Source organism: Rhodnius prolixus, unplaced genomic scaffold (genome assembly GCF_049639745.1).
Source record: "Rhodnius prolixus isolate KJV_2025 unplaced genomic scaffold, Rpr scaffold_4, whole genome shotgun sequence".
Taxonomy (NCBI): domain Eukaryota; kingdom Metazoa; phylum Arthropoda; class Insecta; order Hemiptera; family Reduviidae; genus Rhodnius; species Rhodnius prolixus.
Genome location: NW_027411614.1, coordinates 39,563,273 through 39,576,475, shown reverse-complemented (window position 1 = coordinate 39,576,475; position 13,203 = coordinate 39,563,273). Strand labels below are relative to the sequence as shown.

Here is a 13,203-nt window from a genome sequence, read left to right as displayed (position 1 = left end):
AAAATCTCTTTAACAAAAACTTACAGTTTAAAATGTTAAGTATAAGGGTTGATTAAACGCCAAAAGGTACACAAATCAGCTAGTACCCAACATTTCATTCATGCTTAGTTGATATAATTTAAGTAATTTTGCTGCATTAACTTTTTCTTCACATTTTTTTAGAAATTATTAGATGTCACAGACCCTTATGCTGGCCAGATCATTCATAATATTATTTTGTTATAATTATGATAAAATGTATATTATATCTTCGTTTTTAAATAGGTACTTTATTTTAACTCCATTTCAAATTATTCTTTGGATTTATCTTTAATATGCCCTTTATGCTGAGTAGTCACATATACATGCATGTTAAAGTAGAAAAAGACAAAGTTAGAGTCAGCTACTGTTTAAATTTGAATCACGGAGGATCTAAAACAATATTTCCGTCTTGAATTCGTCTTACCGAAATATTCGTGAGCACAAATGACTCACAGTTAATAACAAGTAGATTATAAAAACATTCATCTCTCCATTGTAATTTAATTTAGTCTCCCTAATTTTACTTATAGTAAAATACTGGAATAATTAGCTGCCCTAAAAATATGCATATCTTATTTATTTTATATTACATATATATAACATTGTGGGAAGAATACCTAGATTGAGAATGTAATTGAAGAAAACTATATTATTTGCGATAAAGCCAGATAATTATTACCTATTATTATAAACGTTTGACTACTACATAAAGTAACAATTACTTTAATCGAAGAATGAACTTAAACCGACGATTTAAGAAATAAATAAAATAAAATAAACAAAATCATTGATGTATGTTGGTGTAAGCATTTTTTAAAAAAAGGTTTTGAATTTTTTAGCCTCATATTTTTTTATTATTTTTTATAACGTTTTCTTTCTAACATGTAATTAATAGTTTGATTATTATAGATTAATAGATATTACTGTCAATCTACAGTGCTACTTGAACAAATATTTTGTAGATGAAAATGGCCAGCATAAGGGTCTGTGACATCTAATAATTTCTAAAAAAATGTGAAGAAAAAGTTAATGCAGCAAAATTACTTAAATTATATCAACTAAGCATGAATGAAATGTTGGGTACTAGCTGATTTGTGTACCTTTTGGCGTTTAATCAACCCTTATACTTAACATTTTAAACTGTAAGTTTTTGTTAAGGAGATTTTTGTACCTTTTGGATAGATTTTCATTTTTGTCTATTTTGCAAAGTTACATATCTGCTTTACAGATTTTTTTAAAGTTTGGAATAAGCAATTCTATTATTATAACCTGATAAGGTGACCGTAATTACCACCGGAGAGATCTTTGTAAAGAATGATTATAGTTGCGGTCCCTAAACCATCCTCAATAACAATTCTTTTTTAGAAAGCGTTTTGAATAAAATAGTAAGGTATTTGTACGTAAATAGCAAAATTAAACTGCGATTTCAAAACTTCCTTTATGAGGAGTAAGAAAAATAAACTGTGATTACACTACTTTTCCTTCAAAGGCAAAGAGGGAAAGATTTTGAATCGAACGACAATTCATTGATGTAAATCGGTTCACTCATTGATAATTTTAACGATTGCAGTACTTCCTCTTAGTAGGTGTAAGAGCACGATGGCACTTAACAGCCACGTAGAGGAGCTTTAATCACTTCTTCGTGCTAAATTTTATCGAAATCGGACTAACCGTTATAGAAATATTGGTAATAATAGTTTTAGAAAGGGCCTTACTTGGTGGGGCAAACTCCCCTCCTTAAGAGGCATAGCATCGAGACTTTTAAAGTCCAAATCTGTACAAAATTTTGATTCGAATGACACTTCATTCATGAAAATCGGTTCACGTGTCGGTAATTTGAAACGATTTCTATACTTCCTCCTAACAAGTGTAAGAGCAGATCGTCGCTTTAATGTTACGTAGGGAAGCCATAACCCTATCATCCTACCAAATTTTATCAAAATCGGGCCAAGATTTACAGAGTAATTAGTAATAATAATTTTGGAGGAGGCCTTACATAAATGGGGCTAACTCCTTTCCCATTCGATGCACAGCGTCGAGACCCCCAAAAGGCACATCTACATAAATTCCTGAATCGAATGACACCTCATTCATGAAAATCGGTTCGCGCGTTTAGGCGCTACGCAGTTTACAAAAAAGGTAACAACAACAACAAGAAGAACAAGAACAACAACAACAATTTCTGAAAATGCCGTTTTTGCTCATTTTCAGCAACTTTTTTCTCTAAACCTATTAGATCCTAGGTTGTTGCAAAAAAATTACATTTATAAAGGAGGGTTTGCCCTATATTTTAAAGAAAATTTGGGAATTTTATCTTTTATAGAAAAAGAGAAAAAAATTGTCAAAGTTGGGTGTTTTTCAACGTTACGCTTTTTCGTGCAGTTTTTGACGATCAACCCTTATACAACTGTCCTACCGGACAGTTTTAATAAGGTTAAGCATACAATTTTAAGGTAAATTTATTCGTGAACAAATTAAAAAAAAAGAAACATTTTGATTGGGTAGAAGTCAGCAAATAGGAAGATTGGTTTCATGCGACCGTTTGGGGATGCTTACGATGAATCAGAAAGCATTATAACTAAATTGTTATCGGTTCACTTTACAAGTGTAAACAGTTAAGTGCTGCATTAAAATATGGCAACCAGAAGTAATCTATTTCCACATTTACCTATTATGAAAATTGGACATTATACTTTAGGAGAAACTTTAGGTGTAGGTTCTTTTGGCAAAGTTAAAATTGGCTCTCATAAACTAACAAATCATGAAGTGGCTGTAAAAATTCTTAACAGAGAGAAAATAAAAAGTTTCGAACTGACTAGTAATGTAAGACGAGAAATTCAACATCTCAAACATTTTCGGCACCCACACATTATTAAATTATATCAAGTAATCAGCACTGCAAGTGATATATTTATGATCATGGAATATGCTCCTGGAGGTGACATTTTTGACTATATTATAAAAAAAGGTAAATTGGAGGAGAAGGAAGCGCGCAGATTGTTTCAGCAAATAATTTCCGGTGTAGATTACTGTCACCGTCATATGAAGCAACTAGCCCTGAAAATGGATGGCGCTGTAGCGTCGTGCCTATACTCTGCCGTCAATGACAAAGATGATTAATAAGCTGTGTGTTAATTAATGTTGTAGTCTTGACTGCAGTATTGTTAATTACAAAGTTTATTACTATATCATCATTATGTCTTGATGAGTAAGAGGGCCGCGGCGATGAGTGCAGAAGGGTCTGGGCAAGAGCCCGCCTGGAGCCGTCGCTGGTGCAGATCTTGGGGTAGTAGCAAATTCTCGTGATCTAAAATCAGAAAATCTTTTGTTGGACAGAAACTTGAATGTGAAGATTGCTGATTTTGGATTTTCAAATATGATGCACGATGGAGAATTTTTGCGTACAAGTTGTGGTTCTCCTAACTACGCAGCAACAGAAGTTATTATTGGCAAACTATATGCAGGCCCTGAGGTGGATGTCTGGTCTTGTGGCGTGATTCTCTACGCTTCACTTAGTGGCAAACTACCTTTTGACGATGAACATGTGCCTATTCTTTTTAAAAAGATAACTTGTGGTTATTTTCATATTCCCAAATATTTGGATAAGTGCGCAGTTTCTCTTGTACGTAAATCCCCTGATGAGAGCATCAATTGACGAAATTAAAAATCACAAATGGTTTCAACAAGATTTGCCCTCGAATTTGCTTCCTCTTCCCAATGAAAAACGTTCAACGGTTGTCGATCTAGAAGCTGACATAGAAGTTTGTTTAAAGTTTGGTGTGCAGGTAAATGAAGTTAATGGCGCGCTTTTGAATAGAGATTCCCATGATGAACTAGCTATAGCCTATTACCTCATTGTAAACAACAAACCAATAACAGATGATGAATTCAGTCCATCTATACAGACAATCAGTCAAAATCCAATCCTTAATTTGGATTCCGAGTTTAACTTCAACAAAGGTTTGGAAAAAGATGTAAATAAACTAACTGCTAATAAAGGAGAATGGCACCTTCGAATACGGTCTCAAAGCAAACCTTGGGAAATTATGAATCAATTATTTAAAGCAATCAAGTCACTAGATTTTGAATGGAAATTAGTGGACTCATATCACGTTCATGTAAGGACAAAGAAGCCTAACACCAAAGATAAATATATTGTAATTTCCTTACAACTCTATTAAATAGATAAAAAATACAATCTTATAGACTTTAAAAGTATATCCAGTGATCTAGAAATACCACACACGAAATCGAAAATCGTCAAACTTCAACTCATTACACAAGGGGTTTTCTTCAAATGTGTGCTTCTTTAATCGCACATCTAATGCAGTACATTTTTACATAATACTTTAAAAATCAATAAGTTAATGTATTTTATTATTACATAAAACTAACATAGCAAAAACTAAACACTATACCTCCAAAAACTGTGAAATTATTCCTAAACCCTCCGGTATTGGATTGGCTCCAAACTGTGCTTGTTTAGGCATTGGACCTTCAGGAATTTCTGAACCTGGCGTTTTAGTAGATGTCATATTTAAACTGTAAACAATTGTCTAATTCTAAATTTACGAAGTAAAGCTTAATTAAAAAATTATCAATTATATATAATTAATTATTTTAAATATAGCATTTTTTAAACCAAATAAATTGAATATCAGTGTATTGAACAAATTTTTCAGATCAGTTTATTTTGTCGATGTGATAGAATAAATGGAAATTCTCAGCACCAAAATGATTAATAAACCTCTGATGGATATCCAAAACCGGTCAGGAATATAAATAGTGCAGGTTAAGAAGGATATAATCAATGATGTTACCCAGCAGTCCGGCCCATCTACACTTTCAACATACACATTATACGAGTAGTACAATTATGCATGTTATGTACAAATCTATTATTCCACAGAAACTGGATTTACACATGTTTATAAATGTCTCATATAAAAAATGAAAGACGTATTATGGAGATAGATATGTAAATTAAATTTTACCAATTGTAAGTGAAATTCTAAAAACCGTTCTGAAAGAAAAACCATTCATTATTACATAATAAAGTAACAAGGCAGAACGAACTTTGACATCGAAAATGAAATGATAAGGTGATTTTGTTTTCATTTCCGATTGCTCAGAGATGAAATAAACACACGTTCTCCCTGAATTTTTTTTTTTAAAGGAGATACTCATTAAACATTATGTAATAAATACAAAAATCTGAATCTTATTTTATTAACAAATAAATATTCTCTCACTTTTTTGCAGTCCTGCGCAGAAGAACCAAATAATTATTCAGATCCATGGTAATGTTAGAATATTCTGGGTTCAAAAACTTTTGTCCTACGGATGAATTTAGGAATCCCTGAAATATTTATGTCATATAATCATTGTAACTGAAATTATATCATAAATGATTGAAAAAAAAAAAAAACTTATAATACAATAATCTAATTCAGAATAATAGATATACCTGAATTGAACGAAGATTAGTTATATAAGTGCTAGGGACATCTCTATTTAATGGAAAAATTTGATTGGTCCATATTTCTAGCAAATTTTTCAGCAAGATCATGGATTCAAAGGATTCATTGACACGCTTCATAATTCTTTCGGTGGCAGGTGTTACTGGGGTGAACAAAATTCTTCCACTAAATATAAGGAATATATTTTATACATTTATCTTTTAAATCTTAATATTGTTTCAAACAATGACACTGCCACCTACACAATAAATGGCTTTATGATTCTCCACAGAAACATCAAACCGCTGTTATTTTCTATGGTGAAAAACAATTCATTGCAATCAGGAGACACTTCAGGATCATATTGATACTTTATAATAGACCTGTTTTTAAACAGATCCTGTGAAGAATCAGATCTGAAACAACGGATAACAAAACATTTATAACAAGAATACACAAAGTTAATTTTTATTACGTTTCACTCATTCTTCAACGCCCAACTAATTATTTAAATTTGCCACAACACCTACTAACAATTTAAGAAAGGTGATTTACTTTGCCTGATTTTAGTAAAAACTACAAGATCTGTGTAATTTTTTTTTTTTCGGCTCCAACTGAACAAATTTTTAATATTTCTTTGGGGCTAATAATAATTTTAAAAAACGATTATATTGCAGTTCAATAATTTATTGATCAATTAACGGAAAAAAATAGTGAACATTAAAATTGAACCAAATGTGTTTTCTTTTCAGTTATGAGTGAGGTAAAAAAGGTAATGAAGACATTCATTAAAAGATGAAGTCCAATTTACGGTGTTTTTACTGAACATGTAAATATTCAAAAGAGAGGTAGAGCAGTTAACAAAAAAAAATCTGGAATGCAACATATAAAAGCATGAAATGACAAAAGTTCTTAGTTTTCTGCATATATGTAAGTTCTAAAGAAATAAGAAGCAAAACATTGTACAGTTAACTGAAGTTATTCTCTAATAGAGCTGGCGCACATTTCACTTAATATTTATTCCTAGAATCACTTATACTTTACTCATTTCGAGTAATATTATTTTATGAAAAAAAAAAATAATAATAAATAAAAATACCTTGTAGCATGCTCACCATCACTCAAGAAATCCTTAATTGCATTATTTGCACGATTGCCGCCGCACAAAAACTTCAATATTAATGATGTAGCTTCTTCAAATTGTGTAATTTTTATGGACATCATTTTATTTTCTAAATTTTGATAATAAAGTATTCCTCTTGATACACTGACAAAGTAATAGATGTATTAACAAAAAAAAAAAAATAAAAATAAATATAAAAGAATCTGGAAAATATTATTTCTTACTCATTTTTTTGGATTGATGAAATGGAGGCAATCAATTGATTCCACTCTTTCCAACTAATAAAATTATCTAAATTTTGTTGTAAGTAATATCTCAACTGCAAAAATTAAGGAATAAATGTACATGTAGCTTATGTCACAGTTTTTACTAAACAAAATAGGTTCTATGGGAATCTTTGGTCTTTCTCTTACTGCATTTCTCAATTTCAAATCTTCATCTAATATGGAATATTTGCTGAACACAATTACCATTAAGTTTATTCGAAACAAAGCATTATTCCAATTAGTGCTCATAAATAATATAAATGAGATATTAAAACATTGCTGGATGTTTTCTCGAAACAAATTATATTGCATTGTTTACTTATTAACAATTTCTTATTTCAAAAGATTTTCCTGAATCATTGATTGAACTAGTCTTCTACTGGACAGTAGATTTATTCTCTAAATTGAAACAATACTTCCGGATAATATGGCACAAATGCATGCAAAATGCTGCAGTTTTGTAAGTGAGCCCTTTATGCGGAGAACTGAATTTCACGCAAATTTAATGTAAACAGAAAATTAATAAATCGGAATTGGAAAAAGAGAAACACACTAGAATGACACATTTAAGTAAATGATATTTTTTCTTTTTTTTAATATACCTGATATTTGGTATCTGAATTCTCTAAGTCATCGATTAACAAATTTCTTAAAGTAACTAATTGTTCATTGTTCAGCTCACAAAAATCATTTAAGAATGATTCATCTTCGTGGAATTCATTGCACATTTCTAGTCTTGAACTATTGTATATTAAGGAGAGAGGACCCTAAAAATAAATTTGTTTTTAACTAAATAGGTAACAAATTTAAATTTAAAACAATATTATCTTGAAATGAGTATTTTCATACATTTTTAAAATTTCCATTGGTAATATTATAATTTATAAACTGTTCCAAACTGTCTGCTGAAATATTTAAATTATTTTCCAATATTTTGGCGTTTAGTTCATCAGGATTTTTAAGCAATTGCCTTAGGTTTATTGAATCTGGAAAAATAAACAAATTCATACACGGGACAAGGCCATTCTTGGGGTTGTATTATTCAGCAACATGTGAGCAATCAATAGACTGGATATCGGTCATTAATAATTACAATATATCTTTTGCATATTTGGGTATTTACTAATACCTACATTGCTGAGTTTTCTCTAATTTGAGGGTATTTATTATTTCTGTTAGTTTTTGAGCATTAACCGTTGATCTATGCGAAGCTTTTCCAATAGAGTCCATTTCATCGCCAATATTAAAGATTTTCTTTAGATTATGGTACAGTTCCATCGTTCTAAAATGAATATCAAAATCTTCATAAAAAAAATAATTGAATTCAAACTTCTAATAAATAACAAATGATTAAGTAAATAAAGTAATTATTGACTAACCCTGAGGAGGTCAAGTTCCCAGTTCTAACTGCAGCATCATTTTCATTGATATAGCAAGTATTATTATAAGTGCAAATGAAACTTTGTAAAAATGGTAGGAAACCTGCAGATGGTAAAGCTTTTTGTGTGAAATGACCTGTACAAAAAATATTTTTATTACATAACTAATTAATTTATCAGTATAATGATTTAAATGTTTTTCAGGGTTAAAAAATGCTTTTGCGAATTGCGATATTAATAAGAGCTATAATATTAGTTATTATAACTTTATTAAGTATAGTAATAATTATAATATTTTAATGATGTTAATAATAAAATTTGATTATTTAATATTAAAATATGTTTCAAATTGTCAGAAGTTGTTTTTTTCGGTAATGGCTTGAACCAAAGAAAGTTTTTTCAAGGATTTCTCAAACTTTCATAAGAGCAGCTTCATTTGGCTCAAAGAGCTGAATACTACGTGTAAAACTGAATAGAGCTACGAATTGTACCGAAATGTGGAGCATCAAAAACATCTTAGCGAAAGTACTTTTAATTGTAACGTTTCTAGAATGAATATTCACATGAAGCTCAAATGCCTATTCATTTTAGATACCTTATCGCACTTTCTGTATGAAGAGGCCTCAGCCCTGTCGGCTGATTTGAGCTAATTTATTATTTGGTTAATTCATGTATTCACTTATTGTATTTATGTATGTGTAGCTCAATAAATGGCTTATTCATTTATTAATCGCATCTGATTTGGTAAGTTAGTGTACTGATGGATTTCAGTATTTCGTTACTTTTCAAAAATGGCATCTAGGATTCTTTTTCAATAAGCTTCCTGCTCTAAAAATATAGGTATGTGAGCCTTTTGTGAATAATCATTCCAGAAATGGTTTCAATTACCAAACTAGGAAATATGACCAAGAGGAAGGAACTTCGCTTCAGCTGCTCGGTGGATGCGTGGATGCACGCTAACGATTTTATGTTTAGCGCCTCCAGTTTTAGGTCGAACTAGGGTGAAATTCTCGCTCGCCCTCCAGTGATGTATGTTTTAAATGATAAGTGCCAATGTGATCATTAGGGATACAACGGGCCCAATCGAGCCTACGTGCCATATGTATATTCCTAATCTTAAAGGCATACCATGAAACTTTTCCATCATAATGATGCGCCACTCCATAAAAATGTACGGTTCTATTACTACTTAAGGCTATTTATAGATGGAGTTCTAAGTTAAAAGAAAAAAGTAAATATTGTATGGAACACATATCAGGATTTTTCCCTTAGAAAGATGTGACTGGAAAACTGCTACTCGGTTTTCCTCTAAATCTCGCGTATTACCTATTTAATTAATTTATTTTAATTTGACGTAAGTTTTTTATTAAAAACATTTTTTAAAAAAAATGTATATTTCTGTAGAACTTTAGGAAATATGAGAATTGGGTTTTTGATGAATTGTAAAGCAATGACAAAGAAGAAAAGAAATCAAGAGGCCCAAAAATTTGAGATCTAATATAAATTTTTGGTCACAAATTGTGACTCAGGCTTTGAAGAAATCAAGGATTTGACTGAACGCATTTTCAAGCTTCATAATATTTTATCGAGAGTGGATCACATTTATACCTACAACTTTTCGCTAAACATCTTTCCAGGAAAAATATATTAAAATATTCTGGGAGGTTGGCGTTTATGATAATAGGCTTTCTTTGAATGTGACGTTACAAAATAATGACGGACTCTCATCATCCATAAAACACTAATAAGAATTAAATAGCAAACTCCAATAACAGGATAACTCTGCTAATATTCAAAATACTAAAGAAGCTTCCAAAGAAGAATTTAAATGGCTGATTTGCTAAGCTCAAGAGGCCAAAAACAAGGGGAAAAAAATATTTAACTCAACAGGATAAATTTAAATAAACAATTTTTGAAGAGCAAAAAAAAAAAGTGTTCATCTTATTCCGAGATGATAAAAAAAGTTGTGTTCAGGTAAAAAAAGAAGACTATACATCAAAATGACTATTACTTTTGATTCTGTCAAAAAGAGTAACATCTAATCTGGTTCGACCCTGAAATTAATTACATTAATACACAGACCAACCACTACTACAATTACAAAATATTATTACATGGATAAAACACAAATATTTTGAAGTTGTTATGCCTGATGATTAATTTTTCTTAATAACATTATTTGTTTGCGATATTAAGTGCACGTGTACCTTGAGTGCAAGTGGGTAATTTTTATTATGACACAACTCAATATAGGTCTTAAGTACACTTAAAAATTACGTTTTTAACAATTATAATGCAGAGCACTTCAATTCATACAACAAAAATAAATTATACAAATAGAAGTTTACGCATTATTTTGTGAATAAAAGAAAAGCAATTTTTGTTCAAATTGTAACTGTTGTATGAATATTCGAAGTTTCTGTTAAATGATGAATTATCACTGTTATAATTAGAAAAAATTTAATTTTGGGCCTCCATTAGAGACAATTTTATGGTTAAACACGATATATCAATATTATTTGCCCACAGGCGACCGATCGGACAAAGGACGAGAGTGGGAAACAATATTATAATTATTCTCTAAAATAAAGGTCAAAAACTACATCTTACAGTACTAGCAAGTCATTGAGCGGTCCCAAACCGCCGAGGAACTGTTTCCTCATTGATGTTGCTATTGACAACGTAAAGGAAAAGCAATTCTTGATAAAATGTGTAACTTTTACTGTTCAAAAATGTAAAATATATTTAATTAACAGTGTAATGCTGCAAAAAGGTACACTGAGAAATAAAAGTATTTTTATATTAACCAACTTACATTCATGTACTTCTTTTCTCAGGTCTTTCAAACGAACCCACATTAAAATTAGGAAAAGCATTAGCGGGCACAGTAATTCAATAAACAATCTCACCTATAATAATAAATACAAATTATTAATGTTATCTTTTTATTGTAACACCAATATTTATTAATGCACGGTTACATTGTTTTACATACTTTATGTCTTTTTCGCAGAATGACATTTTTCCAAAGAATTAATCTTAATTGTAGGCAATAAGGCATGATTTCTAAATGTTTTGACTAATATAGTCAATGAAATACTCTTAAATAAGAATGACTACTAATTATTAATCACAATTGTTTGAAACTAATACTTTTATCACTTGATTGATTAGTATTTGTTGATATATAATAAATTCATAATTCTCCTGCAACATCGTTCATTTATATGAACTATTTTTTATTTCTTCCACTCAAAAAAAATTCACTCAATTTCTCTTATCAAATGATTAGTACACATTATGTTCAGATGACTATAAATTAATAAATTAAAACAGCTGAGGAAGTGTACACAGGATTCTATTTTCGAATTTTCCTTTCAAATTTCCAGCCAGGAATAAGTGTAAGGTATAGAGTTTATAGTGTTTAATAAAAAGAAGTCAATAACTTTAGAAAATAACTATTAATGTTAACAAAACTTTTTAAAATAATTTAAGATGTGCCCTTAAGTGTTGCTAATATTCTGAGCAATAATAATAACAATAATTGGAAACCACTAAACGATACAGGCCTCAATTGAGGTACTGACATTCACTTTGTGGTTAGGTATCACTTCTTTTTCATCAAAGATTCTTTTATATATCTCTTGAGAAAAATGCATAAGACAATACGCTCATAAACTCAATATTTTTTAAGAAAATATAAGACCTCAGCAAATGCTTCAAACCGCCGGACCATTCCTCTTTCTATCAATTAAATCAATATGTTTTGCTGTTGTAGAATTGAATCTTTCACCAACACTGTCTGTTTCTATTAACACTTTGGTGAATGCACTGAAAATTTGATTTTGAGTATTACTTGATACATTAAATGTATCATTTTAAAAATTAATAACTATCGTAGATATTAACTGCCCACAATATCCTTCTAACGATGGATTCGGATAATAAACCTCTTCTTACCCAAAAAGAATACCTAAAAAGGTATTTGAGCAAGGATAAAGTTAAAAAGAAGAAAAAAACGCCAACGATTTCATCTTCTAGTCACCTTAAGAGGTAAGTTATTTATTGACGTTTAAGAAATGTTTATTTAAAGTACAAAGTGGACTATCAATAATCATTGTTACCTTCATTAACTAGCTGATTTAAAAAAAAGTGCTTCTAATGCGCAGAAATTGTCTATAATCGTTCTAGCGATGAATATATGATTACGAATATTAAACCTCTTTTTATAAAAAAGGAAAAGGCTTATTATCGTACCTTATATATTTTACTTACAGAGATTGTCGTACCAAACTTGTACATTATTGTTTTAGCAATATACCGTTTGATTAATTCAAAGCAAAGATTGTTTTACGAGTTTTTTTCTATTAACACTTTATGATAGTAACTTATTTTATTTTGCAGGTCTGTTATAATTGATGACGATCTTGGATTAAAGGATGTGGCTAATATTGATGATGAAGAATTCAATTTAGATTACTTGGGTGACGAGGCACCTCAGATTGTAGGAATAATAGATGAGAGACCAAATGAAATCAGAGCTAAAGAAAAATATGATAATAACTTATGGCGTACTGTGGGTGAAACAAACAATGGTACTAATTCGCTACAGGATTCAAAAAAACATCCCGAATTATCAAAATTCAAAATTAATTCCAATTATGGTGATTTAAATTATTCTGACTCTGATCTTACACTATCTAGGCAAGATAAAAATAATGTTGAAACTGCCAAAATTAATGTGAATATTGAGAAGAATGAACATGCAAATGGTAGTTTTTTACAGCAGAAAAAAAACCATAACGATATAGATTTCTCAACTGAAAAACGTTGGGACAAAAATAAAAGAGATCGGGGAAAGTTTAGTAGTGATTCAGATCTGTCCCTTATAGAAATCATGATAGGGGCAATAAATCAAGGAAACAGCACATGATTGACTCCGATCATTCACCTGG

General features: G+C 30.2%; 2 protein-coding genes and 1 pseudogene across 10 annotated transcripts in view; 2 read left to right on the top strand and 1 right to left on the bottom strand.

Annotated features, from left to right (window-relative positions):
* LOC141456261 (phospholipid-transporting ATPase ABCA1-like) overlaps positions 1 to 11,672 on the bottom strand; it is a 39,461-nt gene extending 27,789 nt beyond the window's left edge. For all 8 annotated transcript variants that reach the window (XR_012459678.1, XM_074132073.1, XM_074132077.1 and 5 more), the window contains exons 1-12: positions 11,244 to 11,672; positions 11,064 to 11,157; positions 8,249 to 8,384; positions 8,003 to 8,151; positions 7,719 to 7,855; positions 7,472 to 7,636; positions 6,828 to 6,922; positions 6,580 to 6,747; positions 5,744 to 5,896; positions 5,489 to 5,666; positions 5,274 to 5,380; positions 4,440 to 4,563 (exon numbers count right to left, since the gene is read on the bottom strand). Coding sequence is in view for 7 of the 8 variants with exons in the window: in XM_074132073.1 (XP_073988174.1) it covers positions 4,440 to 4,563; positions 5,274 to 5,380; positions 5,489 to 5,666; positions 5,744 to 5,896; positions 6,580 to 6,747; positions 6,828 to 6,922; positions 7,472 to 7,636; positions 7,719 to 7,855; positions 8,003 to 8,151; positions 8,249 to 8,384; positions 11,064 to 11,157; positions 11,244 to 11,309 (1,572 nt within the window). In the remaining variant the exon portion in view is untranslated. The remainder of the gene's footprint in view (positions 1 to 4,439; positions 4,564 to 5,273; positions 5,381 to 5,488; positions 5,667 to 5,743; positions 5,897 to 6,579; positions 6,748 to 6,827; positions 6,923 to 7,471; positions 7,637 to 7,718; positions 7,856 to 8,002; positions 8,152 to 8,248; positions 8,385 to 11,063; positions 11,158 to 11,243) is intronic.
* LOC141455514 (5'-AMP-activated protein kinase catalytic subunit alpha-2 pseudogene) lies at positions 2,656 to 4,464 on the top strand (annotated as a pseudogene).
* LOC141456269 (uncharacterized) lies at positions 11,550 to 13,181 on the top strand. 2 transcript variants are annotated; one of them, XM_074132107.1, is made up of 3 exons: positions 11,550 to 11,654; positions 12,150 to 12,301; positions 12,653 to 13,181. In XM_074132107.1, exons 2-3 carry the CDS (start codon positions 12,180 to 12,182, stop codon positions 13,179 to 13,181), a joined length of 651 nt encoding a protein of 216 aa, XP_073988208.1. In that variant the 5' UTR covers positions 11,550 to 11,654; positions 12,150 to 12,179. The 2 variants fall into 2 exon arrangements, with proteins under 2 accessions (XP_073988208.1, XP_073988207.1); XM_074132106.1 differs by lacking the exon at positions 11,550 to 11,654 and having other exon boundaries at positions 12,021 to 12,301.
* Positions 13,182 to 13,203: the final 22 nt, after the last annotated feature.